The sequence below is a fragment of the Zingiber officinale genome, chromosome 5B (genome assembly GCF_018446385.1).
Source record: "Zingiber officinale cultivar Zhangliang chromosome 5B, Zo_v1.1, whole genome shotgun sequence".
Taxonomy (NCBI): Eukaryota; Viridiplantae; Streptophyta; class Magnoliopsida; order Zingiberales; family Zingiberaceae; genus Zingiber; species Zingiber officinale.
The window spans coordinates 95,513,892-95,533,045 of NC_055995.1; the positions used below are offsets into that span (position 1 = coordinate 95,513,892).

Consider the following 19,154-nt stretch of genomic DNA (forward strand, 5'->3'; position numbering starts at 1 on the left):
GAGATCAAGAAATGCCAACTTGGGTTTTGACATTTTCTTGGAGCACTTTGGGCAATCTAGGATTAGAATTTAAGTTAGCTAAGTGATTAAGGATACTTAGATAGGTAATCTAGGTATTTTATTTGTGTTAACTTACCATGGTTGTTTGCCATATGCCATGTCATGACACCATATTTAATTTATGATCATTTGAAATGTCATGATAATGCTTAGGTTATTATATGTCATGCTTTATTTAAGTTTTCAAGCTTTATGCCATGACATCATGACATTGGCACATGTTTTTACTTATGATATCATTTATGCCATGTCATCATCTCTTGCATTAATAATCAATGAAATTGATTTAAGGATAAAACACATTTTGATATTGAGATCAAAGTGTAGTTTAGAAAATGCATGAGAACTTAGCCTAAGTTGACCTTAACCCATATCTCACATCAAATTGACTTGAATGTGGTTTGATACACCTTAGATGTGTGTGAGATATTAGGATCATGAGTTAGGATCAAGGTGCATAGTTCTTGTACCTAGATGAGCCTAATTCAAGAAATTGGGGATCATAGGGAAAGCTTGTGTACAAGTCATGTACATTTAGCCCTAAGATTGTGGTCCTAAATTAAAAGGTTTAAAATCATTTTGAAATTGATTTGGAAAACCTTGATGAAGCCATCTTAGTGATTGCATTCATCATTGAACATTGTGATACAAAGTTGAGTTAAAACTTGAACTATTTCAAAGTTTTTGAACTTTGTATCAAGATTGAAAAATGGAAGTTATTTTCATAGAAAACTATTTTTCCATGATTGTATATGTTATGAGGAGTGTATCCTCAAAGTTTCATAATTTTTGAAATTTTCTGGAATTGTTTATGGGTTTCTGAATTTCGGGTAAAGGAAATTCAGGAATTCTGATAAGGGAGCTTGGATCGGTCACTGGACCGATCCAGAAAGGAGTGGATCGGTCACTGGACCGATCCAGGGAGGTGTGGATCGGTCCGGAGACCGATCCAGTAAGAGGCAGTCCGATCCCAGTGAATGTGGATCGGTCTGGGGACCGATCCAATGGGATCCTGATCGGTCTGGTGACCGATCAGGGCGTGCCAGAAGCTGAATTTCGACTGTTGGTCTGAAATTTCAGCTGAAAATTGGGTTTTGTGGATTTCTAAAGGTTTGAAACTCTCCAAGACATTGTTGGTGCAATGGTCAAGGGGGAGTTGACCTTTAGGGGGAGTTTTATCTAATTGTCAAGGGGGAGTTGACTTTTAGGGGGAGTTTTTACTCCTTAAGACTTTTTGAGGATTAGTGATATGGGATTATCACTAAGTTGATTGTTAAGTTTAGTATCAAGGGGGAAATTAAGAGTTTGAATGAAAGGTATGAGACTTTCATTAGGAAGAAACTCTTGATCTTGATACTCTCCTTTTTCTTTTTGATGTGTGTCAAAAAGGGGAGAGTGTTCATTGGAGAATTATTGGAGAACCCAAGTTAGGTTATCGAGTTAACCTAAGCTAGGGGAAGAATGTCAAGGAATGTTCAAGGAAGAACATTGGAATTCTTTTTGATGTGTGTCAAAAAGGGAGAGAATTATTGGAGAACCCAAGTTAGGTTATCGGGTTAACCTAAGGGGAGAATGTCCAGAGAATGTTCAAGGAAAGAACATTGGGCATTGGAAGATAGTTGGAAAACCTAAGTTAGGTTATCGGGTTAACCTAACTTGATTATGGGTTTTGTCAAACATCAAAAAGGGGGAGATTGTTGGTGCAACCTTAGGTCAAGGTTGACCTGGTTGACCCAACTCGAGGTAACTTGACTCGAGTTGTATTTTGATGTTTGACTTGGGAAGATTGTCGGTGCAACCTTAGGTCAAGGTTGACCTAGTTGAGTTGCATGTTGATGTTTGACACTCGTGGAAGAGTTGTATTCTTGATATGGGACAAGAATAGATGTTTGGGAGATTGTAGGTGCAACCTTAGGTCAAGGTTGACCTGGTTGACCTGAAAAGTCCAAGTGTGGAGACTTGGCAACGGAAAAGTCCAAGCAGGGAGCTTGGCACGCGAAAAGTCCAAGTATGGGGACTTGGCACGGGAAAGTCCAAGTATGGAGACTTGGCACTGGAAAAGTCCAAGTATGGAGACTTGGCACGGAGAAGTCCAAGCAGGGAGCTTGGCACGAGGAAAAGTCCTAACTGGGATGTTAGGCAATGGAAAAGCCCTAACTGGGATGTTAGGCAGTTGGAAAGTCCTGGTGAGTGAAGCCAGGCAGTGAGAAAGTCCTAACTGGGATGTTAGGCAGTGTGGAAATCCTGGTGAGTGAAGCCAGGTGGAAAGTCCTGGTGAGTGAAGCCGGGCAAGGGAAAATCCAGATGGATCAGGGATGATCGGACTTCTGGTGTTGGAAAGTCCAAGTAGGTCAAGGGAGTGATCGGATACTTGGCACGAAGAGGAAAATCCAGATGGATCAGGGATGATCGGACATCTGGTGTGGAAAAGTCTAAGTGGGTCAAAGGGATTGACCGGACACTTAGCGGGGAGTGCTAGCAGGTCAAGGGAGTGACCGGATGCTAGGCATGATGTACCAACAGGTCAAGATTGACCGGATGTTGGTGTGAAAGCCTTAGGTTTAGGGCTGAGAAGTTTGGATCGGACTGCAGACCGATCCAATGATACATGGCTCATCTGATCGGTTTGGTGACCGATCAGTGACCGATCAGTATGCTACTGATGGTTATCTGATCGGTCTGGTGACCGATCAGATACCGAACAGAAGCTCTCTGTTCGGTTACTGATCGGTCTGGTGACCGATCAGTAAGCGAACAGAGGCGAAAAGAAAGGCAGGCTGATCGGTCCACAGACCGATCAGGCCATGTCCTGATCGGTCTGTGGACCGATCAGAGACGAGCATCGCGAGAAGGGGAAAGGAAGGGGATCGGTCTGTGAACCGATCCACCTCCTCTCTGATCGGTCCACAGACCGATCAGAGACGATCCACCTCTTCCCTGATCGGTCTGCAGACCGATCAGAGTTCTAGCCGTTGCGACGCAACGGCTAGTTTCTTCGCTGTTTCTTCTTCGCAGGTATAAAGGGGCTGAGGGCTTCTACAGGGCTTCTTCTTCTTCCTTCTGGAAGTTCTCTCCTGCCTGAAGCTTTTGCTTCTTCTTCTTGCTGAGCTTTGTTGAGCTCGTTGGGTGCTAAAGCTTCGCGTGAGCTTCTTCCTGTTGCTTGGATCCGAGAAGCTGCTGCTTCACCAGGGTTCCTGCTGACTTCAAGAAGGCAAGCAAGTGTTGTTTACATTTCTGTTCTTGTTTTCTTGTTCCTATTTGTACTCCTATTGCTGTTGCAAAGATTGTGGTGAGGTTTCTCCACCCACAAGGAGTATCTATTAGCCGGGTTTCCGGGGACTCATCCACCGACGGATTGGTAGGCTTCGTCCACCTTACGGACACGCCGAGGAGTAGGAGTTCATCTCCGAACCTCGTTATATGGTTTGTCTTTCTTCTCCTGTTTTCTTTCTACTTTGTATTTCCGCTGCGCTAACCTAATCGTAGGAAGAAACGAGAAAGATTGGGGTCGGCTATTCACACCCCCCTCTCTAGCCGTACGAAGGATCCTAACACCACTCTCCCCGCGTGCACTGCCCTAACTCCTCTTCTCCTTCCCGAACTCAGCTGCGCCTCTTCTTCTTCTTCCCTCCTCTTTCTTCTTCCCTCCCCCTCCCAGAGAATCGAAGCCCTCCGACGTTGCTCCCCTTCTCCTTCCCGAACTCAACTGCGCCTCTTCTTCTTCTCCCCTCCTCCTTCTTCTTCCCTCCCCCTCCCAGAGAATCGAAGCCCTCCGGCGCTGCACCCCTTCTCCTTCCCGTGCCCTGCCCTAACTCCCCTTCTCCTTCCCGTGCCCTGCCCTAACTCCCCTTCTCCTTCCCGTGCACTGCCCTACCTCCCCTTCTCCTTCCCTCGCGCGAACTCAGCTGCGCCTCTTCTTCTTCTTCTTCCCTCCTCCTTCTTCTTCCGGCGCTGCTCTGCTCGTCAGTTTTGTGGATTGGTGTGCGAAATCAGGCGTCCGCGAAGGACATCGCAGAGTACATCAACAAGGAGGGAAGAAGCAAGTACGGTAAAATTCAGAAAAATGGAAGGGTTAATTATGTTCATAAGTGGATTCTATTTTTGTTGAATTTTGTTTCTGGTTACATTGTTTCATTCATGGTCTGTTGCTATGTTCTAACACTGGACTGAATCAGTTGAAGTTTGTTGAATTTTGTTTCGTTCAAGAGAATTCTGAATAACATAATTTTCTGATTGTTAATGTAGTTGGATGGAGGAACAAGATCCATAGAAACAACCAATATCAAATAGTTGGACTAAATGATTTTTTGGTTCGTTTTAATATCACGTATGTTTCAGGGATCTATTCCTCGGAGGAGTTGGAATATTGTTGCAAAAGAGTAATTCCAATTTAACACTCCTAACTGCGAAGTTGTATGTTCGGTCTCTTAATTATCAAGCTGATATATGTCATTTTAGTGATAAAAAGTTTAAAATAATTCTCAATTGGTTTAGCATACAATCTCTCTGAATGTTGTAGTTTGTTTGTTTAATATATGAATGTTATAAATTTATTTATTTTTATTCTAAGTAAAGAAAATTTGATTATTAGGTTGTTATTTCATGGCAACCTCAAGTTATAGCAGCATCGACAATACAAGATTTGAACCTATAACATGTAGGGACTGCGGACGAAGAACATTTATGTGTGTTTCTAGATCAACCAAGAATCCTGGAAGACATTATTACAGATGTGAGCAACATGGATGGCAAAAGTGGGTGACGACCGATACTAGGTCATCGGCCAAAATTGAAAGTGAGCACAATGCATTTCATGGTCATTATCCGGGAATAATCAATGTACCGAAATTTATTTGGATATTAGTGATGGTGAACTTGATTCTCTTAGCCGTAATCCTTATTGGATTGTTAGTTCATATGGCAAGTTAGTATTAAATAGTATTGTGTTGTAATGTAACTACCTAAATATTTGTAATTCTGGACACAAATTTCGTTTGTTAGTTTATATCGTTAACTACTTTTGAATCTTGAATTATGTTGGTGTTGTACTTGTGTTAGGATAATTAGTATTGAGTACTGTTGGATGATTCAAAGCATTTTGTTATATGTTATTTTGTTGAAAGAAAAACATCTGCGGGAACTTACAAATGATTCAGTCTTTATTGGGCGAGTTTCAGTGGAGATTGGATGATGGAAACCATTTACATGCATTTGATATAATTTTTCAGTGTTCGGTATCAAGGAGTGGAGTTCTTTCTTGTCTTTGACCCTACTTGCTTAGGGCTTCTGTTAACTTTTTTGATGCTATCGGATGTTGTGGTTTTATTTGATTTCTTTCTCTTGAATTAGATGTGAAATGATACTTGTTCAACGTACTGCAAACTCGAGCAAATGGCATGTCCTTGAATAGAAAAAATTGTCAGATTGCCAACATGATCGTGGATATGATACTGGTATTGTTATTGTCCAAATAATCAGCAGTCGGCGTCTATCTTACTGTCTTTCATTCTTTTGTGCCTACTTTGGGTTCAGTACAAAATGATCTTACCACATTTTCAAAAGCATAATTCTTTAACACTCGTCAAAACCCCATTAAATCCCTTTCGATTATCAAGTTATCTGAAGAAAGCAACCAAAAACCTCTTGAATACATTCATTGCTCACCACCATCCCTTTTAAAATCACAATCATCGTTCAGTTTCACCTACTATGCTTTTGCATTAACTACAACATTCTTTTGCAGTCGCATAGTAAATAGTCAAGTTTATTTCCGGAAATTGATACGTTTTCAAGGACGACACAAAATACCATGTGAGTGCTATTTTTTTCCCCAAGGAGACAACAACACGTGGAAGATAACTTACACTATGTTATGAATGAGTTCATTCAATGATAAATGGACTACTGCTATTAAACATCAACAGTCATACGTGGGCAATGACAGATGCATTAATTCATCATCCCCATATAGATAACATGAGCCAAACATTGAACATGTTTAGAATAGAGCAGGTTTACGTCCTACAGAAATCAGAAAGGAACTGATTCCTACAACAAAACAGGAGAATTCCTACAACAAAATGGGAGAACCACAGGTTCCCTCTCTATTGAGCAAAAGCCAATTTCAACTAGATTCTGCTAACTTGCACAAGCCGTCACAGTTTTCAGCATGACGATAGAGTTTGAAGCTCCACATATGAGATTTCTGCCAAAACAGCCAGCAATCAAAGGGGTTTTTTTAATAAATAAAACTTTTATTCCTCCACATTCTTACATAAAATCGACATGTAAGGTTATGTAATCAGATACTTACGCCATTAGACAACCAGAGCTTCTTTTGGTTTTTTTCTTGGCTGTCTCCTTCGTTCGTGGGGGTTGAAGAACCACCTTGATTGCAGTATCAAATACAGCTTTGACATTCTAATCAATCCAAAATGAAGAACTGGTTTGAAATAAGTGATTTTAGGTACGTTACAATTTCCACTGAAGTGGTGAGAAATTTGATGCAACCAATATTAAAATGCAAGCCAAGAGTCATTGTTGGTTCACCACAATTTCCTCTAAGTTTATACCTGTTGGGTTTTGGAGGTACATTCAATATATGCTGCAGCACCAGTTTGTTTCCTCAGTCCTTCCCTCTATAAAGAAATATAATGCAATCTAAGTTTGTCAACATTCTACAAATAGAAAAACAAGAGAACAAAAATTGCACATAAGCTACTTGTGCTGGAGTTATTGTTGTTGCACCAGGATGATCAGCAAGATAAGCTTTGTCATCACGGAGATCTATAAATTCAAAAAAAATTAAAGTGTTTAGCATGATGATAACATGAAAATTTGTGCTAGTTAACATTTTCCTTCTCAAAATGATTACTGAGCTAATTTTGTTCCAACCAAAACTATAGGAACATTAGGCGCATACTGGCGTAGTTCTGGCATCCACTGGTGTTCATAAACCAAAAATGTCAACATCTTCCATCAATGGATTTGTTGATTAGGAAGCATAAATTCACAAATGAGTTCAGATTGTAGAAGACTATCAAGATGTTTAAGTACCTTTAACTTTACTCTGGAATCTCTAGAATCTGTCAAGTTCAGATTGTAGAATCTGCTCTCCAATCTCCACAAATGAGTTCGGATACAAGTATAATTAACTCGAAATGAAATGGAGTTCGGATACTCAAGAAATGGAAGTATAATTAACTCGAAATGAAATGGAAGTGTCCACAAATGGCTGCCTATGAATGACACAGATGGCTACTTGTCAAAAACCAAAAGGAAAAACAAAAGGAAAACAAGATGTCATATTTATATAAGTTGTTCTCAATTTGATAGATTCCAACAAATTTACAAAACATCCACAAGCATTATAAGATCAAATAAATTTGAGAAGACACTATCCAACACCAAGCCAGCAATAGGAGAATCTTCTGCTCCAAAAAGAAGACTGTTATACCAGAAACAAAACTAAGGATAAGTGAATGACATATGACAATAATAACTATGCAGCAAAAAATGAAATCTTGCAACAACACCTAATATTGATCGCCCCCAAAGTCCTATACAATTTTGTAAAAGTGATACCTTGCACTTTTCCATGACCCTTCCACAATCAACTCATTGACTTTCCAATCTGTACTGCTGCAAGATAGATTAGAAAAAAATGTTAGACTAGCTACAATCACATGAATCTACTTGAACAAAACAATACTGCATAATTATTTTAGGTATCTATTATATGTATCACTTACCTTCTTTTCGGGCCTTTGCAACTGATTTCTTCACAATTTGTTCGATCTTAGATTGTTTTCTCTTCGTGGGGGGACGACCTCGAGATCTTACTTTTAATGGAGAGTGTATTGCTTTTGCACCAAATGTAGATACTCCTTTCAGTTGCTCAGCCCTTGAATGTTCAAGATCATTAACAATCAGTTTTTCCTTCGTGTCCTTCAAGATTTCCACAACATAGAACAATTGTCGTTATTTTTTGCACCAAGTTGTTGAATCTCTTGTATCAATGGAGTGAGAATATTATACCGATGTCTTTCTCCATCACAAACATAATCATCATAGATGTTACTAATACTTTGATACCCACGCTTAATATCTTTGCGCCATCGATCCACAATATAATTCATAGGAACCTCAGTCACCTTCATCCTTATCAACACTTTAATCACATGCCTACATAATATTCCCCGAAACTCAAATAGACGGCACACACATTTCAATTTGCAATCTAACTCTGTATAATGTACCCTAAAGGAAACTTCTCTTACGGGTTCTCCATTTTTTCCCAAGATAGTTTCTACTACTTCAAATATTAAAGTGGTCCCTTCTTCCTTCAATAATGAGGCATCACAAAACATCAATCCTCTTATTTCATCTTGGAACAACTTAAATAAGTTGTTAGTGTAGGCATTTTGAAATTGTCTTTCAATAGAATGACCAAGAATAACTGGCATGGTAGAATTAAAAGAAATAAAATCCAAATGTTTTTCATTCTCAATCTTCTTCTTCAAAGCATTATCATATTGCTCAACAAATTGCTTCAAGGATGTTTTAGAATGGACGTAGTCATCAAAAAATGCATTCATACTTTCACTTCTTTGAGATGTGGACATACCTGCCCAAAAGTTATCTTTAACGTATACAGGTATCCATCTATTCCGTTCTTCATGCAAAGATTTCAACCAATCATTGTTTTCCAAATTAAACTCCTCAATCATTTTCAACCAATTCTCATCACACTCATCAACTGTAAGTGAGTTATAAACAATGTTTTTCAATTGTTTCTTTATCAATTTGTATTGAGCATGACCACCTAATTTTGCTGGAAGCTTTTTCATGATATGCCAAAGACACAGACGATGATGCAAATTTGGAAATACCTCTTGAATTGCAATTGTCATGGCACGACATTGGTCTATGATTATAGCCTTTGGAGCATGTCCGAGCATACATGTCAACCAAGATTTGAACAACCATATGAAAGTTGTTGAGTCTTCGCTTGATAATAATCCACATCCCAGCAGAATAGATTGACCATGATGATTCACCCCAACAAATGGAGCAAATGGCATATCATAACTATTAGTCAAATAGGTTGTATCAAAAGTCACCACATCAGAAAAGTACTCATACGCAGCCCTACATCTTGCATCTGCCCAAAAAATATTTCTTATTCGAGATTCCCCATCTAAATCAAGCACATAAAAAAAGTTTGAGTTCCTACTTTGCATGCGACAAAAATAAGTACTCAAAGCTTCAGCATCTCCATCCCCTAACCTCAACCTTCTAGCTTCTGAAATATAATTTCTACACTTTCTCTCATCAAATGTCAAATTCTCATAGCCTCCAGCCTCAACTACAAATGATTGAAAACTTTTGCTTGAAGTTATTCCAGCTTGATCATTTAACTCTAATTTTCTCTTTATAGCTGAATCCAATACTTTATTACATCTAAAATGTCGTGACTTCCCAGGACTCAAGATATGATTATGTTCAAGGCATAGACTAGTAATCACAAAGTTCCCATCATTTCGAATAGCAACATTAATCTTAGCTTTGCAATTCGTCTTGGTAGAAGGTCTAGGGTATAAAATATTTTTTGCTTGAGATACTTTCCTACCATTTTTTGCGCATCCAACAGAGAAATATTTTTGCTTTCCATCATCTCCATTTCTACCACCTAATTTGCAAATACCGAAACCAACATTCTGAGCATAGGAATTATAAAAAATACGAACTTCTTCTTCAGATGAAAATGTCATTCCAATCTCAGGAAGCTTAACTTCATTTACACTAGATGGAGATGGGTCTTGATCCCTATGGTCATTGTTATCCTCTATCTCATTTGAATCATTTTTCCCTTTTTCCATGATACTTTGTTCACCTACATTTATTAAAAAAAATTGCAAGGCCAAAAATAAATAGAAAACAGAGACATAATTAAAAAAAAATGAAACAATGACTACATGACTTTAATAGAATGCCAGCCCCGAATGAAACAATGTAACTACAGTAAACTAATTAGTAACTTTAAGTTGCTAGAACATAGTAACATGTCATGGTTGATTGTAATCAGAAATAAAATTCAACAAACTTCAACTGATTCAGTCCAGTGTTAGAACATAGCAACAGACCATGAATGAAACAATGTAACCAGAAACAAAATTCAACAAAAATAGATTCCACTTATGAACATAATTAACCCTTCAATTTTTCTGAATTTTACCGTACTTGCTTCTTCCCTCCTTGTTGATGTACTCTGCGATGTCCTTTGCGGATGCCTAATTTCGCACACCAATCCACAAAACTGATGAGGAGAGCAGCGCCGGAAGAAGAAGGAGGAGGGAAGAAGAAGAAGAAGAAGAGGCGCAGCTGAGTTCGCGCGAGGGATGGAGAAGGGGAGTTAGGGCAGGGCACGGGAAGGAGAAGGGGAGGTAGGGCAGTGCACGGGAAGGAGAAGGGGAGTTAGGGCAGGGCACGGGAAGGAGAAGGGGTGCAGCGCCGGAGGGCTTCGATTCTCTGAGAGGCGGAGGGAAGAAGAAGGAGGAGGGGAGAAGAAGAAGAGGCGCAGCTGAGTTCGGGAAGGAGAAGGGGAGCAACGCCGGAGGGCTTCGATTCTCTGGGAGGGGGAGGGAAGAAGAAAGAGGAGGGAAGAAGAAGAAGAGGCGCAGCTGAGTTCGGGAAGGAGAAGGGGAGTTAGGGTAGTGCACGCAGGGAGAGTGGGTCGCGAAAAAACGGAGGCGGCGGAGAAGTTAGGGCACGGGTCACGAATGAGGAAGTCACTGGTCGAGGTTTCGCGATTAAGGAAGAGCGAGGCATATGCCTCGTCTGCGTTTTTTGTCCTACGTGGACTTGGCCACGAAGGATGCCAAGTCAGTCGCGGCGCAAATTCGCGGAGCAACTTCGCGCTGAGCATCATTACTCATTATCTAATTTACTACTATGTGTAGAAAAAACTGAATTGTCATGTATAGTAAACTTACTAACCTCTGCTCCCCCTGGATCCTTGGGTCTTCTTTCTAGACATTGAAGTTTGTAGTGACCCATCTTTTTGCAATTGAAGCATTGGATATGCTCATTTCCTTTTTGAATTTTAGGTGTCGACTTCTCCTTTACCTCTAGTTGTGTGATTCGAGTCTTATAACTGGGGTACTTACTTTTGTAATGCCCTCTTTCACTGCATTTAAAACATATTAAATGATATTTAAATTTTAAAATTTCAAATTTACCTTTAGAATCCTTGTTAGGATTCTCCTTCTTGTCCACCGTCGTCTCACATTCGACTTCTGAATTTTTTTATAACTCTGATTCAGATCCTTCCATCTCTTCTTGTGTCATTAAGGCCATAAAGCTTGTTTGGTCTGACTCTGGGGATTCAGACTCAGATCCGAACTCTAGTTTGACTTGATCCTCTAGCTCCATCAGCTCCTCGTGAAGCTTGGTCGGTAGGTCCAAAACTCGTGGGCATCCTTGACTTTTCCTATCCTGCAATTAACTTTGTTAGGTAATAATTCTGAAACTAATTTTATTACCTTTTGGTTTGCTTCCGAGTTTTGTGTTGATCTTCTCAGTGCCAAGCCACTATCAAAGTGGTTCATGAAAATGAAGTTTTCCATCTGCATCCTCCACAAATTGAATTCATGTCTCTCGTACATCTCATATGGAGGTGGTTCGTTGATGCTTCGTCCTTCTAGAAGAGACATTAGTCTTGCACACAAGGAAACGAAAGAAAGATCCCAAGACTTAGTCTTGGATTAGCAGTGTTGGAGAAAAAAAATATGCATGAAAAAAATAATAATAATAAAATATTTAAAAAATATTAAAAGAATATTATTATAAATTTTTGAAAATGTGATATTTCGCTAATACCGACCAATGGTGAAAAGATGAAAATGAAGTTTTCAAAAATGGTTTTTGAGGGAAAAAAACGAAAGGCGTAAGGATAATTTTTTAAACCCAAACAATATCTATTTTACTTTAGAAAAGGACCCCCCCCTTGCTTGATTGGTGGTTGCACCAAATCAGAGCGGTACCCGCTCTAATACCACTTGTTGGATCGTGAATTTCGCTAGAGGAGGAGGGGGGGGGGGGGTTAATAGCGATTAAAAAAACTGAGATACGCAGCGGAAAATAAACAAGCCAAAACAAACACAAAGATTTACTTGGTTCGGAGCCTTTGGCGACTCCTACTCCAAGGCCCGCACGCAAGGGTGCTTTCGATAGGCTATTACTAATAATTCGAAGTGTATTTACAAATGCAGTACAGGAATTTTGGTAAAGGAAAATAAAACCGACAATAAGAGAATAATAAGAAAACCAAAACTTGTCGAAGAGCCTTCGCAGCGTCGTAGGAGCACAGGAGAGCAGATTGTTCGTTGATTTGTGACTCCAGCCTCTACACTTCTTATATAGGAGGTTCAGGGCGCCCTGAATATGACGTAGCCGACCCAACCAGGATGCTCCACGTGGCGAGGCTCGTTGGAGGATAAAATTTACCTCCGAGCGCCCGGACCCTTATTTTCCAGCAGTTTCCTTCCTGCAAGAAAATGTTAGTCCGAGACAAATATATATCCTGTAAAATAAAGTGTTAGCACAATTAATCATCAAATAAAATATTAATTAGATTCCATCTCCTCGAGATCGGAATCTAGTCACGATCTCGACTTAGATATCTGAAATGGATCTAAGTCAGATCGACACCTAATGTTTCGTTCCCGGGAACACGTCCTCACAGTCACTCCCCTCTAGTGACTTACCTCCACTTACCTGCCAGAAGTCCAGTCAGCCTTTTAACCCGTCTGAACTTCGTGTCAGCTACCTGGTCAGCCTGTCGACCTAGCTGAACTTCCCTGCAACACTGAGTTAGTACAGTATTAACAGAATTCAAGTATAACCTAGGGTTACCTCCTAGGGTTGCCTAACTTTACTCACTAGGACTTTCATTGTCTGGCTTCACTCACCAAGACTTTCTCCACCTAGCTTCACTCACTAGGGCCCGGCTTCACTCACCGGGTCTTCCACCACCTAGCTTCACTCACTATAACCCGGCTTCACTCACCGGGACTTCCACTTTGCCTAACCTTTGGTTAGCACTTACCTTTGCTAGTCATCTAGTCCTAACTAGACTTCTCTCTCCCAAACATCAAGTCCTGTTTGGGTCAACTCTTAGTCATATTGTCAAACATTGAAACCCTAGAGGTCAATTGCACCAACAAAAGGAGCACATTTGCCTTCGGATGAACAGTTTCCGAAGGCGCTTTCATACTATTCATAGAAGGCGCCTTCCATGGATATGGAAGGCGTCTTCCGTAGGCTAAATTTTGGCCAAAGTCTGGATAAGTGTCAAGCTGTTTGGGATCGAACTTGTCTCATTGAAGGCACCTTCCATGGCTATGGAAGGCACCTTCCATGCCTTTTATAAGGTTGTCTCAAGAAGACATTAAAATACAACTTGTATACAAGCTTCTACACTTCCGATTGAGGTTTCAACTGCTCCGGCTTCTTGCTGCTGCTCTGTTATGACCCTGCTGTGCCTGATTACTGCTGAGAAGCTGTCCAACACTGAGTCTGATCTGATCATCTTTGAGGGTGCTGGTAACGAAATTTGTAATACTATACTTAATTGTTGCATAAAGAAAAATATAGCGTGTTACACTCTTTCTTATTCTTTCATTGTACTCGATCCCCTCTTCCGACAGTTCTAGAAGAGGTATTTAGTAGATTATCCATCGATAGATCTGCGGGACCTGGGTCTTGGAGTAGGAGTCGTGGAAGGCTCCGAACCAAGTAAAACCGACTATGTTTCTCTGGTATTTTCTATTTTCATTTGTTTTGCTTATTTCTTTTTCCACTGCATACTTTAAATTTTAAAAAGAAAAGACGAGTTTTCGAAAACCATGTGATTCATCCCCCCCCCCTCTCACGTGCAACCCGATCCAACACAAAGTACTGCGGCATTTTCCCACCTTCAAGAGGCATTCAAATCAAGAAAAGTTCAAGGGATTTGAGGTTCAAAGTGTTAATTCATTTTCAATTTGTATTTACATTTATTTCGTTATTTCGAGTTGTATTTTCATGTCCTTAAGTTGTACGAGATTTTTCCACCTCCGGATTGTTCCAAGAAGGAATATTTACATAGTGGAGAGTGTGCTCGAGTGTGGATCCTTAGATTAGTCACCTCTTCTTGAAATAGATACCAAATAAATCTTTGTGTTAACATTGGTGGAGCTTCTCTTCGTGTTTTCCGCTGTAAATCATCATCGATGAAGTGAAACAAGCTATTCTCCCCCCCCCCCCCTTCTCTAACTCTCGAAATGTCCCAACAATAACGACCAAAAGCATTAAATATTTCTTTCTTAAGTGTTGCAACAATTGTATTAGTCGCTTTTGTAAAAACCCATCAATATCCATAAATGTTAATATGATAGTCATCTGCTCCTTGTTAGATGTATCTTTTTCTTCATCAACTAAAATGTAAAATTTTGCATGACCGATTTCTTTACAAATTTTGGTTCTCACTTCGTTGGCAAGAATATTTAAGATATCTTTTTAAATATCTAGTGAAATATACTTTGTATTTTTTTGGAGCTTTCTCTAAGACAATGCTTCCAATACTCTCATTCATTTCCCCCATAAATTTTATTATCTCGATAAAATTTCCACAATTATTAGAAGATGGAAACTCATCATGCCCTTTAAATGCACATGTTGGTAATGTAAGTCATCGAATGCTTTCAATAGTTATTGTAAGCCGCAATTTGTTCTTTTGCTTTTCTTCTAAAGATTGTGCATTCATTGCTTTGTCAATATGATAAGGAATATTCATCAAATTATCAAGATATTCCATAGCATTATTATGTGGTGATGTGTTGCATCCTATATGTATCAAAAATGCACGTCTATCTCCATCATTAATTCACTTCTAATAGTTGAATCCATCCATCATAAATGCAAGATTGAGAGGATGCTCATGTTCAAACAAAAAACATGGAATGCAAAATGTAGCATCTTTCAAAGGAGAGTACTCTAATTAAGTAAATTTTTTAAACCAATGACTTTGAAATCGTTAATTTTGACTTCCAAATTTGGTCGGTGGTTCTTAATAGGTTGATATGATCTCATCTTAATATAAGCTCGTCTAATTTCATCTCTTTGATTAATAGGATATTTTCATATCGGAGTACGTAATGCTGGATCAGGTTCAAGAGAACTAACATCAACATGATCACTGGAATTTGATATATCAATATTAGATGAAGAATTCGCTTGATTTGTCAATGTTTGTTCTTTTGTTTTAAAAAAAATAAGTTGATAGTTTTTTTCCTTCATTCCCTAAATTTTTTATATTAAAGTGAATATTACAAAAAATTATCATCGTCCAATGATAAAGAAATACTCCTTAATAATCGATTTAATATAACATGATATAAAGCCATACTTTTAATATCAAGCAAACAATAAAGAAAAGTAATCAATCATACAAATAAAAGTAACCAAATTGATTAATAAATCTATTATTTTATTAATAAATTTAATCAATTTATCAAAAGAAAATAATAGTAGTTAACTTGGAGAAATAATATCAAAAGAAAATAAACTTGTGTCGATAGTCACATACTATTTGAAAGAAGGGGTGTCACGATTGTACTCGTCGAGTCACTGTCGAATGTCTGTATATGATATGAATATGAAACATCAAGTGAAGAATAATGTGAAGATCTTCAAAAATAGAAAGATTAGACAGTTGAAAAAGGAGGTTGAAAGAAATCCAATCCAAAGAAGAATAGATCTGCTCAAACCAGTGAAGGAAAAGGATAAAGAGGATCGAAACCAAAATCTTTCGCACCTACGGCTTTGCGACTGCGTGGAGGAACAAGCAAAGTGGCGGCGCTGGTTCCTCTTGCGGCGTGCAATAGAAACATTGTGTGGGTGAGAGGTAAAGCGTTGCAAAATTTTTAGTTTAATTAAAGTTTAAGACGTGAAACTTTAATTAAACCAAATATAATAAGAAAAAAGTCGTTGGATTTTAACTAATAGGTAAAAAATTAAAAAGAAATTAATATTATGGTGGGACTAAAATTTTTTTAATTTTTTTTTTTATGGGTGGGGCTGGAGTCCATCCTAACCCAAGGATGGCTCTGCCACTGCTAGTGAGGAAATTCTCATAGAGCATATAAGTAATGGAGATGTTCTTGATCGGGATATTCTCATAGAGCGAATGAATCATAGCGAGAAAGTTCCCAATTGGGGATGTTCCATTAGAGTGTGTGAGTCGTAACAGGTATGTTTTTATATATCATATAAGTCACGGCAAGGATGTTCTTGGAAAACATATGAGATACAGCGGAGATGTTTTCAATCGAGAATGCCCCTATAGAACGTATAAGTCATTGCATAGATGTACCCATAGAGCTCATGAGTCACAGCAAGTATGTTCTTGATCAGGATGTTCTGATAAAGTATATGTGGTAAAAGGTGATTTGCTCGCTCCCCCTGCGCTCCCGTCAACTCATCCCTAGGTCAACACGGAGGAGGTAAATCACGGATGGCTACTAGCCATTAGTGTAAATGGCCAAGACATGAGACAGGTTATGCTCAGTCACGTCGAGTTTCGATCATAAAACTTTATGTGACAACATTTCATATCTTAACCATCGCACCGTCCCAAAAAAAAAAAGCATATGAATCATAACAGAGATGTTCTTGATGAAGGATATTCTCAGAGAGGATATGAGTCATAAGGAGGATATTTCCATAGAAGTGGAGGCCACGTCCTACCAATTTCACTTCTTAATTTGTTGAATTGGCTAAGAAGGAACGAGTAGATTTTTCTTTTCCATAAAATTAAAAATAAGAACACGGAATAGAAGGATCATTAACATGTTAACAATGTTACCATTACATGAGAGTTAATTGGATTAGGCTTAGATTTAGCAATTAATGCTAATTAATTCATTAATATTAATTGAATACAGTTTAAACTAGCAGGGATACGTCTGGCAGGCAGCCGCGTCGCACGCCGTTGCGCACGCGGCGGCGGCAGTTGGGGCACGACCCCTTCGACGCCAGCCACCGCTCGACGCACTGCCCATGGAAACCGTGGCTGCACGCCGGCAGCACCCGCAGGGAGTCTCCCTCCGCGAACTCCATCAGGCAGATGGAGCACCGCTTCGCCGACCAGGCCAGCTTCGTCGTCGCCGCCGAGAAGAGAACCAAAGGCACCTGCATTGCTGCCATCGCGGCCGACACTTTCTCGGGGGTAATCTCCTCCTCGCGGTGGTTGCGGTGGTTGTGGTGGTTGTGGTGGTGCCTGACGAAGAAGCCGACTGCGATGACGAAGTATACGGCGACGTAGATGAGGGCAGAGATCAAGACCATGGTGGAGGCGAAATCGGTGGGGGCGGTGGGGGCGGGTGCCGGCGGCGGCGGGCAGGCTACGAGGCGGCGGGCAGCGCTGGAAAGAGACATCACTGGATCCGAAGCTTCTTCTCAAATTGATTGTTAGGGATCGATTAATTGCGATTATAGAGTTGCATTTATTTCTAAGGGAATTGCATGTGTTTTAACATTAATATATATATTAACACCACATTTTAATTAACACATTCATATTTATTTTAACATTAATATAAAAATAAAATTATATTAATATTTTTTTACACCGAAATTTTTTTAAAAATTTATTAGTAATTTTCACAAAGGCATATTATTTAAAATTTGAGACTAAACTATGGTATATTATTAAAAAAATTTCTCACTAATCAATCAGAGATCTTGAGTTTGAGACTCAACTGTAGCGTATATTGAAAATTTTTTTTATTAATCAATTAAAAATCTAGAGTTCTCTTTAGACCCATATCTTAAAATTCACAACACTATTAGAAAGCATACTTTTCCCAGGTTTTTTGTTAAGATCGATATTAAATTAAGTTTTTATAAGTGGTAGTCTGTTACAGTAACTTGCTATTGGGATTCTTGAGCTTTACCTTAGTATTTTACTATTGCATAGGCCTGCCGCACCCTTACCCAATTTATGGGCAGCCTTTTAGCTAAGATTAAGTATAGCTAGTGGGATAGTTGTTCCACCTCAATTTTTTATAAGTACCCCTAAAGGTGTATAAAACTATAAAAATATTAAAGCTCTGTCCACTAAAAATATAAAAGTATAGGTAATACATAAAAATTAAAGTTATTTTGTATATGTCAATTCTTCTTCCCTCTGCATTGCCCACATAGGATATTCCTTGCTCATTAGTAGACAATCACTTATTTACAAATCCCATGTGGGGCTAATAGTTTTCTTTTCCCATCTCCGTTTAGTCCTATACCCTTCTAAAGGTATTTTAGTGATAGGTTCTATAGGAATTGGACAATCCTATTTGGTCAAGTACCTAACGAAAAACTCTCATGTTCATTTCCTTATGATATTTCTGAACAACTTTTCGTATTTGTATTGCAAGTCTGAAGGTTTTTTTTTGTTGATATTAGTGATAGTGACGATAGTGATTATCGTGACGATATCGATATTGAGATAGTGACGATATTGATGATGACCTTAATCTTGATACGGAGCTGATAGATATGACGAATGTACTAACTATATATATGCCGCCGAGCATATATGATTTTATATTAATATCACCTTTCAACTATTGCTAGTTCAAAAAGAAGAATTGAAAGTCGTTAATAAATTTCATCGATTTACAAAACTTAACTTTTTAGATTTTGAATTTATAATAATATATCCCTTTTATCTATATTTTTTAATATTAACTCTCATTATTTATAATTAACACATTTCACTCAATAATTTTAAAATTATATTATATTAAATAAATATATTTTAAATATATTTTAAAATTTTAAATTATTATTATTATTATTATTTGTAATAATAATCATAGTTTTAAAAAAATTACTATTTTTCAAAAAAATATTAAAACTTTTTAATATATTTATTTAATAAAATAGATATACGTGAAAAAAATGAAATTACAACTTAACTACTAAGATTATAAAATTAAGAAAATAAAATTTAAAATTAACCGTTAAATATAACCATTAAAAAACTTATGGATTCAAGC

General features: G+C 38.5%; 3 protein-coding genes and 1 long non-coding RNA gene across 4 annotated transcripts; 1 reads left to right on the forward strand and 3 right to left on the reverse strand.

Annotated features, from left to right (window-relative positions):
• Nucleotides 1-4,017: 4,017 nt before the first annotated feature.
• LOC121987652 lies at nt 4,018-5,095 on the forward strand. Its single transcript, XR_006113685.1, has 2 exons — nt 4,018-4,103; nt 4,652-5,095. It is a non-coding gene; the product is annotated as an uncharacterized LOC121987652 (long non-coding RNA).
• A 1,103-nt stretch (nt 5,096-6,198) lies between these two features.
• Nucleotides 6,199-7,032, reverse strand: LOC121986845 (rac-like GTP-binding protein 2). Its single transcript, XM_042540779.1, has 5 exons — nt 6,942-7,032; nt 6,782-6,849; nt 6,633-6,698; nt 6,374-6,480; nt 6,199-6,265 (listed from the first exon to the last, which is right to left on the reverse strand). The coding sequence occupies exons 1-5, from the start codon at nt 7,030-7,032 to the stop codon at nt 6,199-6,201; spliced, it is 399 nt and encodes a 132-aa protein (XP_042396713.1).
• Nucleotides 7,033-7,407: 375 nt separating this feature from the next.
• On the reverse strand, nt 7,408-9,833 carry LOC121986846 (protein FAR1-RELATED SEQUENCE 4-like). The gene is made up of 5 exons (XM_042540780.1): nt 9,037-9,833; nt 8,121-8,307; nt 7,812-8,007; nt 7,645-7,735; nt 7,408-7,507 (listed from the first exon to the last, which is right to left on the reverse strand). The coding sequence occupies exons 1-5, from the start codon at nt 9,831-9,833 to the stop codon at nt 7,408-7,410; spliced, it is 1,371 nt and encodes a 456-aa protein (XP_042396714.1).
• Nucleotides 9,834-17,046: 7,213 nt separating this feature from the next.
• On the reverse strand, nt 17,047-17,538 carry LOC121986847 (probable E3 ubiquitin-protein ligase ATL44). Its single transcript, XM_042540781.1, has one exon. It carries the CDS (start codon nt 17,536-17,538, stop codon nt 17,047-17,049), a length of 492 nt encoding a protein of 163 aa, XP_042396715.1.
• Nucleotides 17,539-19,154: the final 1,616 nt, after the last annotated feature.

Coding starts and splice junctions, on each gene's coding strand:
- LOC121986845 (XM_042540779.1), bottom strand. CDS start 7,032: ATGTTGACATTTTTGGTTTATGAACACCAGTGGATGCCAGAACTACGC. Junction 6,699..6,781: donor CAACAATAACTCCAGCACAA/GTAGCTTATGTG, acceptor ATTTCTTTATAG/AGGGAAGGACTGAGGAAACA. Junction 6,481..6,632: donor GTACCTCCAAAACCCAACAG/GTATAAACTTAG, acceptor TGGATTGATTAG/AATGTCAAAGCTGTATTTGA.
- LOC121986846 (XM_042540780.1), bottom strand. CDS start 9,833: ATGACATTTTCATCTGAAGAAGAAGTTCGTATTTTTTATAATTCCTAT. Junction 8,308..9,036: donor ACTTTCATATGGTTGTTCAA/ATCTTGGTTGAC, acceptor GGTACATTATAC/AGAGTTAGATTGCAAATTGA. Junction 8,008..8,120: donor GTAACATCTATGATGATTAT/GTTTGTGATGGA, acceptor GAAATCTTGAAG/GACACGAAGGAAAAACTGAT.
- LOC121986847 (XM_042540781.1), bottom strand. CDS start 17,538: ATGTCTCTTTCCAGCGCTGCCCGCCGCCTCGTAGCCTGCCCGCCGCCG.